The 13,507-nt window shown below is 42.8% G+C and overlaps 1 protein-coding gene across 3 annotated transcripts in view; it reads right to left on the reverse strand.

Annotated features, from left to right (window-relative positions):
• The window catches only part of SV2C (synaptic vesicle glycoprotein 2C), a 235,427-nt gene that overhangs the window by 25,762 nt on the left and 196,158 nt on the right, over positions 1–13,507 (reverse strand). For all 3 annotated transcript variants that reach the window (XM_032626875.1, XM_032626876.1, XM_032626877.1), the window contains exons 5-9: positions 9,263–9,396; positions 8,689–8,778; positions 3,990–4,100; positions 3,461–3,549; positions 246–404 (exon numbers count right to left, since the gene is read on the reverse strand). In XM_032626875.1, coding sequence (XP_032482766.1) covers positions 246–404; positions 3,461–3,549; positions 3,990–4,100; positions 8,689–8,778; positions 9,263–9,396 — 583 coding nt within the window. The remainder of the gene's footprint in view (positions 1–245; positions 405–3,460; positions 3,550–3,989; positions 4,101–8,688; positions 8,779–9,262; positions 9,397–13,507) is intronic.

A 13,507-nucleotide genomic window follows, 5' to 3' on the forward strand; every position in this document is an offset into this window, starting at 1 on the left:
TTTCACACCAGTCAATTCCATTTCTTTATAAATATGAAGCAGCTCAGTGTCAGAAGTAGTTATAACTGATAACTGATATACGTGTACCTTTTCTTTAAACGCCATTTGGAAGTATTTAAATTCAGTCTGAAAATGACTACATGTACAAACTAAAAAAACTATTCATATTTTAGTGCCGTGAAGGCTAATAAGAAATACATTTTTGAGACCAGGTAGGAAGTGAAAGGATTTAAAAGTTTCCGGACCTGCCGTTGTCCCATTCCAGTCCAGAAACAATCTTATTTGTCGTTGTAAAGTTAGTAGTTAAATTTGAAAATTTTCCTGTCGGATCATCTACATCTTTCAACACATTCGACTGCAGATGTTTAATAACATCAGGGAACCAAATGGATAAACCGTAGTACCTGCAAAGACAAAGAAATGTGAGTTTGTAAAGGTGCCGACACCCTAGCGGCCATGACCATCTCTGTCATTTTCAGAGGTAGTGGTTTCTGGAGAAGCACGGCTGATTAGGACCCGCCTCCTGTAGCATTATGAACCATCAAACAGTAATCTCCCTGGACCATCCTCATCACAAGTCTGCAAAAATCATGCTAGAGGGACAGCCTGGGTTTCCCTGGAGAACCACAGGTCCGTAATTCCCGAACCCTTCCTTTGGGAAGAGACGTGCATAAGAACCCCCTTGTACACCAGCACATGGCATCCTGGCCCTGATGTTTTTCTCATCCCCGTAGGCTGCACTGAAGAACCCCATCTCCTAGTCTGGAGCTACAAACTCCTGGGGTCCCCAGACTGTGAGGGCCCTTAAAGAGTGACCTCTTTATTAATAGACAATCTTTCTTGGTTCCTACACTACCATGGTACCGCTAGCCTGGGGGCAGAGCCCACGCTCAAAGAAGTTCAAGGCTGGAAAAAAGGCCATTTAAGTAATTCATTGGAAAAGCCAGGTTACTGCCCACTTTCTGCCTCTTGCCTCTAGTGTGCTATTCTAACAGCTTACAGCTCAGTCATACAGCTGTGACCTTCATAACAGCAGCCACTAACCACAAGTGGCTGCTGAGCAGTTAAATGTGACCAGTCTGAATGAGATGTGCCATGAGTATGAAACACCAGATTTGAATACTTATGGGAGAAAAAAACGTAAAATTAAGTTGTTAATCATTTCATATTGATTAAATGTCAGAATGATAATATTTTGGACAAAATGAGTGAAATAAAATGTTATTAAAATTTGTCTCACCTGTTTCCTTTTCCGTTTTGTTTCTTTAAATGCAGTTGCCAGAACATTTAAAATGACACATGTGGCTGACATATTTTTACTGGACAATGCTGCTCTAAACTGGTGGTTGCCACTCAAAGCACAGTCCCTGGGCCAGCAGCATCAACATCACCTGGGAACTTGTTAGAAATGCAGACTCTCAGGCCTCATCCAGACCTGCTGAATCAGAAACTGTGGGATGGAGTCCTTCGTGTAACTCTTCTGATGCACACTCAAGTTTGAGAACCACTGCTCTAGCTTATCCCTGGTTACATTGAGCTACACAGGGAAAGAAGTGGTCATGAGCATAACTTTTGCAGGTAGATATGCTAGGTTTGAATCCTGGCCTTGCCAGTTACCAGCTATGTGATCCTGGGCAAGTTATAAAAGCCTCAGTTATCCCCCCATCTCTAATATCGGAATGATGGTAGTACCCACCTTCCTGGGTAGTTGCTTGGATTAAATGGAATGCCAAGTACCTAGCACATAGTGAGTGCTCAAAAGACGAAGTTTTTTTTTTTTTAAATAAATTTAATTTATTTATTTTTGGCTGCATTGGGTCTTCGTTGCTGTGGGCGGGCTTTTTCTAGTTGAGTCGAGCGGGGGCTACTCTTCGTTGCGGTGCAAGGGCTTCTCATTGCGGTGTCTTCTCTTGTCGCGGAGCACGGGCTCTAGGTGCGCGGGCTCAGTAGTTGTGGTGTGTGGGCACAGTAGTTGTGGCTCACGGGCTCTAGGGCTTAGCTGCTCTGCCGCATGTGGGATCTTCCTGGACCAGGGCTTGAACCTGTGTCCCCTGCACTGGCAGGCGGATTCTTAAACCACTGCACCATGAGGGAAGCCCCATAGTAGGCATTTAATACTCGTTAATTTTCAGCCCTCTCTTCCTTCATCGATCAATGGTTTTTTAGAACTTGAGTGGGAGTTACTTTACATGTTCTAAGTCAACCCTGTCAATTTAGAAATAAGGAACTAAAACTTGGTAGTGTCCCCAAGTCACACAGCAGAACAACCCCTACCTTCCTGGTCTCTCCCTTTACTACAACTCACAGCTCTGGGAAATGCTGGTCATCTGCGATCACTAACTGGTTTTCATTTAGGGATGTTAAGACATGGAGCTTGCAGCATAAATATTGGGCTCTACCAGAGCCTATTGACCTGAAAGTGCAGGGTATTATCTACCTGCCTTTAAAAAACAATAAATTAGGCAAAAATCGAGTTGTATACACATATTCTAAAGTGAGTATGTCAACCATTTGCAACAAAAATTCTGAAATGTTCTCCCTACCTCCTCTTTTCTTAGAATACATATATGGTGGTTTTATTTATTGAGCACTTATTATGTGCCAGGGCCATATATCTGTGAGCAAAACAGTTTAAAATCCCTGTTCTCACAGAGCTTCCAGAGGAGGAGGACAGAGCTTTCTTTATTCTTTAAAGAATGGAGGGCTTCCCTGGTGCCGCAGTGGTTGAGAGTCCACCTGCCGATGCAGGGGACACGGGTTCGTGCCCTGGTCCGGGAAGATCTCACATGCCGCAGAGCGGCTGGGCCCGTGAGCCATGGCCGCTGAGTCTGCGCGTCCAGAGCCTGTGCTCCGCAACGCGAGAGGCCACAACAGTGAGAGGCCCGCATACCGCAAAAAAAAAAAAAAAAAGAATGGAAAAGCTTTTTGTCTATTAGAAGGTACGATGGGGAATAATAAAGCTGAGAAGGGGACCGGGAGTACTGAGGGGCTGCAGTTTTTAAAAAGGTGCTTCTGGAGGTATCATTGAGAAGGTGACACACTAGGAGAGACTCAAAGGAGGAGAGGAAATGAGCCAGGCCATGTCTGGGGGCAGGACTAAGGCCTGAGATGGAACATGTTCAAGAAAGTTCTGACACATTTGAGGAAGAGCAAAGAGGCCAGTGGGCTGGGGCCGCACAAGTGAGGAGAGGAGGGTGGAGAAATCATGGGGGCCAACCATTCGCGGGCTTATCGAACTTTCCAGACACTGTTGGTTTTGCCACCCCCGCTTCTTTATGACAGCGTAAATTAAATGACTGGGTGATAAAAACTGTAATTGCCAGCAAATGGAAAATGAAAAAAAAAATTCTTTCGTAGAGGTTAACAGCATCAAACAGTATAAGAAGAAAAGCAGCGTGGTTGGGAGTTACAGTGTGGAAATTTAAAGATTTCACTCACCAAGAATTTAGGCATCACTTACCCAAAGGACAGCGTGAACCAAACAATCGTAAGCTTTATGGTATTGTCCTTGACTGGGTAGGTGAAACAGCTCATAAAAGTCAACCAAATCTGTGAAATATTAGAGAGTTTTCTTAGGCAGTTACCTAATCAACTGCATTTCCCAACCCCCTCCAACAAATTATAAAAATGTTGAGTTTTCTTTGGGCTGGATTCATTTGAAATTACAGTGTAAAAGCTAAAGGCTACAGGAAACCAAATTTTTGGTTTTTGTAATTTTTATTTATCAGCTTCCAATGGACAAAGTAACTCAAGACATCAGTGTACCCCATCACTGCCAGGACTCCTTGCCTAATACCTTCCCTCCCCAAAGAGGGAATGTCTTGGTAACCCCGCTAATCCCAAGGGATTACCTGGTCCTACTCTAGGAATCGGGTGTCCTGGGCAGAAGGGGGAAGAACCCCATTCACAGGACAGATTGAGTCAATCCTGTTTCTGACTAACCTCAAGTACCAAGTTGGCCAGCAAGTCAGGTTGGGCTTGTTACTTACTCCATACAGTTCTGTGCGGATCCGAACAAAACACCTCCTGTACCATGTTCCTGTGTCACTCTCGATTTCGATCAGCTCATCTATTTGTCTTGGGGTTTTGATTCTGTTTACCTGTAAGGAGCAACAGAGGGCAAAGTATTGAGTTCTCTTCTCTGAAGTTGGCGGAGTTTAGGCTTACAATTTGTTTTGAAAGGAGTGAAAGCTGACTCCAACAAAAAGGAAGCAGGTATTTGATACACAAGCAGGTATCCATACATATATGAGACCACTGGTGTAAGTACACAGACTCAAAAGAACTGAATAAAGAATGAATGGGGAAAAAAAAGAACAAATGGGAGGGAATACCATAAAGAAGAGGGGGAAGAGTAAGTAGTAATGGAATAATATGAAAACAAAATACCCTTTGAATCACTAGTAAAAAGGCACACATTAGGGGGCTGGGGAGGGATGGATTGGGATTTTGGGATTAGTAGAAGCAAACTATTATATAGAGAATGGATAAACAACAAGCTCCTACTGCATAGCACAGGGAACTATATTCAATATCCTGTGATAAACCGTAATGGAAAAGAATATGAAAAAGAATGAATATGCATGTATAACTGAATCACTTTACTGTACCGCAGAAATTAACACAAGACTGTAAATCAACTGTACTTCAATAAAATAAATTTTTTTAAAAAGGCATACATTAGCAGATTAAACATCCAGATAGATTCACTTCTGGATTAAGAATTACTTTGCTTAGACTAAAATGACTGAACACACTTTTCTTTGGAATCTGCTTATTTGATGAATTTGGCCCCTAAACATACTTCTTAAAGCTTTCCCATCAAGCTTCCATTCTTAGAGCATCCCTGTGACCCTTGCTTCCTTCTCCCACAGCCCCTGACAGTGCCTGGTCAGCAAGTACCCGCAGGTGACCATGAGGTAAGGTCCAGTGAATAAGCTTCAATTACAAGCCTCAACACGGGCTCCTCAAGGTTAGAAGGGGAAGAAACGATGGAGGATCAGCCTGAAGCTGTATCCATGACTTAAACTAGCCTCCTTTTGCTAAGGAAAAGAACGAAGAGTCAGGAGAAGCAATGCTTCCAACACAGAGAATGAAGCCTGAAAAGAGAGAGAGAGAGAAAAAAAAACATGGTTCCTTTGTGGACCTGTCCCATCTGACCCTGTGAGTCAACATCTAACTGCTGTTGATACACTTGAGAGAAGACACAGGAATGTGTACACATGTTACCCCTGCCAGGGATAACTCCTGAACAGATCTTTCTGGAGAGCCTGCCAACATCCAAAGGAGCACTTCTATCATGAGACTCCGGGTGCCAAGACTGGCTTTTGACAGAGGTGATTTGGGGACCCTCGGTATCTTTCAAATTACACCAGGTGGGCAGTAGCCTCTTCATGGCTATGTAAACAAAGATGCCCATATTTAATGACAATAATGTCTGAGTTAATGTCTGGGATTCCAAACAGAGTCAGCTCCAAATCATCCATGTAGGCATTATTTTGTGATATTCCAGAATTCCTTTTTTTAAATCACAGGGGTATTCTTCTTCTTCTTTTTTTTTTTTTTGTTTGTATTGAATGAAGGATTCATCAAATTCTATAGTGCTTTACAGTTTTCAAAAGTTTCACACAAGTGATTTCATATAATCCCATAATAACCCCTTTCTTTCTCCTACCCCTATACTGCCCCTCCTCCTTTAACTCTCCCCACTGGTAACCACTAGTTTGTTCTCTGTAGCTGTGAGTCTATTTCTGTTTTGTTATATTCATTAGCTTGTTGTAGTTTTTAGATTCCACATATAAGTGATATCATACAGTATTTGTCTTTCTCTGACTTATTTCACTTAGCATAATGCCCTCCAAGTCCATCCATGTTGCTGCAAATGGCAAAATTTCATTCTTTTTTTATGGCTGAGTAATATTCCATTATATATACATATCACATCTTCTTTATCCATTCATTTGTTACTGGACACTTAGGTTTCTTCCATACCTTGGCAATTGTAAATAATGCTGCTATAAACACTGGGGTGTATTTATCTTTTCAAATTAGTGTTTGTTTTTTTTTGGATATATACCCAGTAGTGGAATTGCTGGATCATATGGTAGTTCTATATTTAGTTTTTTGAGGTAACTCCATACTGTTTTCTACATCGGCTACACCAATTTACATTCCTACCAGCAGTGTACGAGGGTTCCCTTTTCTCCAAATCCTCGCCAACATTTGTTATTTGTATTCTTTCTGATGATAGCCATTCTGACTTGACATATTACTTTTGGGAGGCTTCTTCTCCACTCATCAATGTTTGTGCATTCTTTCATTGGCACCCATGGGGAGCCAGGCCTAGCACTAGACCCTGGAGATGCAAACATAAAACATCACACCATCCAAGCAATTACCATACAAATTAGAAAGTACTCTAACGGAAATCTATATCAGATGGGAGAGACATATTGTACAGAACACCCAAGTTGACCTGAGAGTGAGAAAAAAGCCTTCATGGACTGTGGAATTTGAGTTGGAGCTTATGGAAAAGTATGTCATTTGCCATGTGTGTCAACTACTTGAAGGGCATTCCAAGTGGGAGGAATGTCATGTGCAAATGTCCAGGGGCGTGAGAGAAAAGAGTGCATTGGAAACGACATAGCATTTGCTATTCCTGAAGAATAGCGCAAGGGCAGAGGGCAGTGAGTAAGGAGGACTGAACCAAATCAGTGGCAGGAAGGGTGGAAAGGTAAGAGACAATAATGAGAGATATTTAGGATGGCGGATAATAGGACACAGTGATTTCTTGGACACACTGGAGATAAAGGAAAGAAAGAAATAGGATAGTTTTCAGGGCTCTGGTTTGGGTGCTGCTGATGGTACTTGCTGATAGAATTTTAGACAAGGAAGAGGTTTGGAAACTCTTAAGGTGAGAAGTTCAGATTTAGAAATTCAGAATTTGAAGGGCCTATGGTACACAGGAGTATGGCCACAAAGACCTTCAACATGCACATCTGGAGCTCAGGAGATTTGTCCATTAGGAGAGAGAGATCTAGGAAGTAGCTGAGATAAGCTAAGGAGAGTGTGCAGGGTTAAAAGGGAAGTTAGCTGCAAATAAAGCCCTGCAAAACAATATTTAAAGTAGGCACATAGGAAGAAAAGCTTAGAAAGGAGAGAAGGAAGGCATATGAATTCACTGTATTGTATCAATAGATATAACAAGGAAAAAGACAAATGTGTCCTGGTGGAATCATGTAATGACTTTGAAAGTTACATATAAATGACTTTGAAATTATCCACTCTTTTATTCCCACTTAACCTTTATACAGTAATATTAACGTGGATGACCATGAGTGAACTTGGTAACTCAGATCTTCTGGAAGAAAAAGCAGGTTAGCAGGGCAATGAGGCCCTACAGAGACACCTTCTCAGAAGTCTTGGGTAAAAGGTTTATCCTCATCTAGCTGAGAAGGGTTAGGGACACTGAGTATCTAAATAACATCTCAAGATTCTTCTTGCCTTATGATCCTTTAATTTAAAAATATTCTTGGGGCTTCTCTGGTGACGCAGTGGTTAAGAATCCGCCTGCCAATGCATGGGACACGGCTTCGAGCCCTGGTCCGGGAAGATCCCACATGCTGTGGAGCAACTAAGCCCGTGAGCCACAACTACTGAAGCCCGCACACCTAGAGCCCATGCTCCGCAACAAGAGAAGCCACCGCAATGAGAAGCCCACACACTGCAACAAAGAGTAGCCCCCCTCGCCACAACTAGAGAAAGCCCGTGCGCAGCAACAAAGACCCAATGCAGCAAAAAAAATAAATCAATAAAATAAATCAATTTTAAAGAAAGAAAGAAAGAAAGAAATTTATTTTAAAAAAATTTCTCGGACTTCCCTGGTGGTCCAATGGTTAAGACTCCGCACTTCCACTGCAGGGTGCGCGGGTTTGATCCCTGGTCAGGGAACTAAGATCCCGCATGCCGTGGGATTCAGCCAAAAAAAAAAAAAAAAATTCTTCCTTTATTGTTAATTTACTCAAAAGAAGGGCCTAGTCAAAGGCTCCCAGGGCCTCTGTGGAGGACATCCATTATTGATCTTCATTTCTCCATTACACTGCAGAAAAAATTTTTATTAATTGAGAATCTGTGATAATTTGAACAGAGGCTAGACTGAAGTCTATCTTCACACTATGAAAAATCCATTTCCTATTAAAACATGAAATGAATAAATAAGGTTTCAGGGGACTGTTTAATCAGGAACTATTTGACTTATTTTAAGAACTAAAATTGATATTATTTATAAGACACTGAAGATCTTGCTTATGTCCCCTTTAAACCTATTTTAGACAAAACATTTTTTGTCTACGCTGCACATATCAAAGGATTTAAAAACCACTGTTCTTTTTTATTTTGGTGGAGGTGCTGGGGAAAAAAAACATCGTTCTTTCCAAAAAATTCCATGCATCCAATTTTCCTTAGTTTAGACTAGTTTTCCCGTTGAGAATAAATTGTGTAACTAGAGGATGGAAGAACATGCCACGCAGAGGGAACAGCACATACAACAGTAGCACGGCAGGCATAGGTAAAATGGCAAGTATGAAAGACGAGCGGCTGGTGCAACGAGAGAACGATTTACAACCAGGTCTTTTCAGAAAAGGTTTCTCGACCTCTGGTGTGGAGGATTCACTGAGAAGCAGTACTCACGGTGAAGACTTTCTCAGGCTGACCCCGTGCTCTCATGTTTGTGTCATGAATTAACTTCAGAATCATCCAGGCTTCATCATGTTTTCCAACCTAAGAAATAGGAGTAGACAGTGAAGGGCCAGGTGGTGAAACACACATACTCCCTGATTTTCCAATAACCACGTGGTATCGTCAGATCCAATTGGGTGTAACAGTACAAATGCATTTAGGTTCGCCCCATTGGAACGCACAGGCTACTTGGATATCCTGGAGTGCATTAGCAGCTCAAGGGATGTGCCTCTAACTAGACATAGCACCTTTGGATAGTAAGGTTCATTTATAAAACAAGAAGCCACTTTCTCTTCGTTGAGGGAAATGACTTGTTTGAGGAGGAACGTTAGTGCTTTCTGGCCACGAGGCAACTTTTCCACATGCTGGTTGTCGAAAGCATGACCCCATGAAACCAAACCCTCCATGGTTCCGTAGTAGGAAGGAAAAATGTACCACCGAAGAGGCAAACATACTTTCCTAGAATTAGAAGGGACTCGTTCCACTGTATGCGGTTTCTTTGAGTATTTGTAATGATGAGCGTTACCTCCAACAAGAACCGTGGGCTTTCAGGCATGAACGTGAGGGCCACCACTGAGCAGACGCAAGGAAGGGCGCAGACGATGATGAACACACGCCAACTATGAAACTCGTAGGCGGACCCCATGTTGAAGCTCCATCCTGGAAAAGGAAGACAGGAGGGGTGAGGAGAGCCCTCTCCAGACTGCCTGCTGGGAGAGCGAGGTCCCCACGTCACTGTGAGCGTCCATACCTCAAATTGACTCATAGTAAAATCTTATCACCCCCAGAAGAATGAGCTGATATGGGCATCAGCCACAGTGACCAGTTCAGCTTGAAGACGGCCAACAGCAGTGCTGGGAAGAAAAATGCTTGGAATCAAAGGGGTCTGCACCTATGGATGCGGTGTGTTGCTGAACTACCAAACTCCAAAGGCCAAGGTAAATGAATTTGGGACAGTGTTTTTCCAACAGAGCCCTGGGCTGGGTATCTTCTGTCTCCAGCAGACCACTCTGCACTCTTGTCTCTGCTGTGTGCCAGGAAATGGCCCTCCATGGACCATACCAACTGGCCCCCTTGCCCACGAGCTTCCAGTTGGGTTTGAATAAAGGAAGCACTGGCAGGAGAACAGAGGGTGGCAGCAGGGTGCAGGATATTTATTCCCCTTGCTTCCCTTCTCCCCTCCTCCTGGCTGCGTGGAGGTTTGACAGTGGGTGTGCTCATCCCCTGGAGGCTTCTCGTGAAACCACAGCTCTTGTCAGGTTCTGGCAATCCCTGTCTCTCCTTGCCCTTTGAGGCATAAGTGGGCACAGGACGCCCTTCTGCTGCTAGCTCCGAGGTACTTTATTATTCTGTACTGGTTTCTCTTAACTGTTCCCACACAGCTCTTTTCAGCGACCCCCTCTGAGGGTGTCACTGGTTTCCTGCCAGCATGCTGACCAGTGCAATGATTAAGAACTGGCATTTGCCAACCTTTCCACACGCACATGCCATACACTAGATCAAGAGAATTTTAAATTTCTAAACAGGTTTTTATTATAATATAATGAAAACAAGCGAACGGGATACTGATGGAAATCTCTCAAGAACTAAAAGAAAAGCAATATTTGAATGAATGTAAAATGGTTGAAAGCAAAATTCCACCATGACTCTAAAGGAGAAAGAATGAAGCATATCAAATCTAATTAAAAACAGAGAAGAGATTGATGGAGGCATAGATTAATTATGTGAGGCGAAATTCTAATGTTTGCAATTCTTGGTATTTAGAAGGCTGCTGTGAGCAAAAGTCAGATAGTCTACATTCCATCCCTGGGAGACTAGTATAATTATTCATTGTTTGCACAGGAGCCAAGTGAGATTCTGGAGGTGCCATGAGTTCCTCAAGGCCACACAGCTGAAGTTAGGCACCAGAATCTTCTCCACCGGGATCTGAGGCAGAATCTTATACCACACATGTCCGCATGTCTGTGCTTACTCAAACACAGGCTTTGTTGATAAATCATATAAACACCTACATCATATAAACATGCTACATCAATCTTAGATTCATAAGCATTTTCTGGGAATTTAATACCTGAGGACTATGTGGACTGCTAAATTAACTACAACATAAACTTTAGGAGGGGATGCCTCCTCTCAATGTTTTATGTAGCAGAAGTTCAAACGTCTCAGATATCCAAAACACAGAGGAAATCATATGATGGAACTAAGAAAACATACCTTGTTCACTTCACATTTGATCTAAGAGCTTCATGTAAAGGAATTCTTTTTTAAAAGTGCTGGAGCCAACAGAAACTGATCCCCACCTACGTATCTGAGTTCATCTTCTGCTGGTCCCCTCCTTCACTTGGTCCATCCCACCGACCTGCTTCAAGTTCTCTGAATACACAAAGCTTAATTCCATTTTAGGGGCTTTGCCTTATTCCCTAGGAAGCCCAGCCATGCATTGAAAGGATGGTGGTTGTATGTCAGCCAGCCTTCCTATGAGTTTTGAAGTGAGAGGATTTTTCAGTATTTCTCGTCCTCAAAGGAGTCCCCTCGGGGTCTTTGCGTTTGACGTTTTCCCTGCCTGGACTGCTCTGTCTGAGTATTTGCATACATGCATGCCTCCTTTATACTTTCCAGGTCTCAGTTTAAGGTCATCTCTTCAGAGAGGCCCGAACACCCAATCCCACTCTTATCATCAAGACCTGCTTTATTGTCTCCACAGCACTTACTGCTGTCTAAAGCTGTGAATTCATTGATTTGTTTACTTTTTTACTGTCTCTCCCTTTCCACACCATGAAAACAGGAATTCTGCTTTTGTTACTCATCAATATAACCCCAGTGCCTATAGCAAGTCCTGGTCTATAGGAAGTGTCCTTTAAATGTTTGTTAAATGCACACGCGCGCGCACACACACACACACACACACACACACATAAGCATACCCTTTTGTGTTTACATATGTACTTGAACATGTACAGAATTGCTGCAGGCTACTTTTGTTTTGACATTTTTTCAGAATCTACACTAAGCAGCAAAACAACTTTGATTTACTTTTTCAAATTAAATTTGTAATTTGTATACAGTAAAATTTTTTATTACTTTTTTTTTTTTGCGGTTTGCGGGCCTCTCACTGTTGTGGCCTCTCCCGTTACAGAGCACAGACTCCGGACGTGCAGGCTCAGCGGCCATGGCTCACGGGCCCAGCCGCTCCGTGGCATGTGGGATCCTCCCGGACCGGGGCACGAACCTGTGTCCCCTGCATCGGCAGGTGGACTCTCAACCACTGCGCCACCAGGGAAGCCCTTTTATTACTTTTTAAGTTACATTGTTCTGTGAGTTTGATAAATGTACGGAGTCACGTAACCACCATAATAATCAGGATACAGATTATTGCATCACCCCGAAACATTCCTTCCTGCTGCCCCTTCAGAGTCAACCCCTCCTCTATGCCTAACCCCTGGCAATCACTGGTCTGTTCTCTGTCCCTACAGTTTTGCCTTTTCCACAATGTCATATAAATGGATGTATATCGTACGCAGCTTTTAAACTCTGGCTTCTCACACTTGGCATAATGCATTCATGCAGACTGCTGCCCACTTTAATAGTCGCTCCTTTTCATTGCTGAGTAGCATTTCACTGTGTGGATATTTCATGTGTTTACCCACTCGTCAGCTGAAGGACGGCTGGAATTTTTCCATTTTTAGGGGATTATAAATAAAGCTGTTATAAACACTTCAGACGGGTTTTTGTGTATCCCCAAGTTTTCCCTTTCTCTTGGGTAAATACCTAGGACTGGGTAAATTGAGTCATTTAATAAGTATATGTTTAGCTTTATAAGAAACTGCAAACTATTTTCCATAGTGGTTGTACCATTTTGCCCCCCTACCACTAGTATATGAGAGTTCTAGCTTCTTTACACACTTCCCACCACCTTTTTGCCAGTTCTTTTTTTTTTTTTGGTTACATTTTGGCCTTCTATAGGTGTGTAGTGGTATCTCACCATGGTTTTAATTTGCACTTCCCTAATGCCTAGTGATACCTTAATTTACTTTCTGTTCATTCATTCATACTTTTATTGAGTGCCTCTCTGCGCTAGTCACAGTGCTGAGATGTAGAGGCTAACGCTTATTTCCCGCCCTCAAGGAGCTAAAGTACAAAAGAAGAGGCAGATGTGTTAACAGACATGATAAACAGTATGACTCATGCTAGAACAGGTTCTAAAGGAAGTGCAGAGGGAGTACAGAAGGGGTGGAGGTACCTATCCCAAGGAGTCTTCTCTTAAGAGCCCTTGATAAATTTCTTGTCTGATTCAGGTCCATGAAAACGAAGAGAGCAAATTCGTAAATTTCTAACATCCAAGTTTGAGATACAGTTCAAATCAGTACTAAAGAAGCAGAAGAGACCAGCCAGGACTGACTGTGTCATGCCCGATCCCAAACTCTCTCCTACTGTATTACAGCTATTTGACTTGAAGAGAGAAAGGAGAGCCCTAGAAGCAGGAGGGAGTCCTAGAAAAGGAGTTCAACCCTACTCCCCTTTTAGGATATGCCCTGGGACGGGAGGGGCGGTACGGAGAGAGAGAGAGACTGATGGATGATATCCTGTGGCCTGAATGAGGGGTAGACACAGTGAGGGTCTTAAGAAATGACCCTGCAGATGCTTTGTAAAACTAAAATACCATTAACCTAGATTAAAAATGAAGGATAAGAATGGTGACAATGACTGCCATAACTCGGCGGTGAATTCTCAGGACCCCTCCTCCCCAGCTCCATTTCAAGATGAGTTA

The sequence above is a fragment of the Phocoena sinus genome, chromosome 3, assembly GCF_008692025.1.
Source record: "Phocoena sinus isolate mPhoSin1 chromosome 3, mPhoSin1.pri, whole genome shotgun sequence".
Classification (NCBI taxonomy): Eukaryota; Metazoa; Chordata; class Mammalia; order Artiodactyla; family Phocoenidae; genus Phocoena; species Phocoena sinus.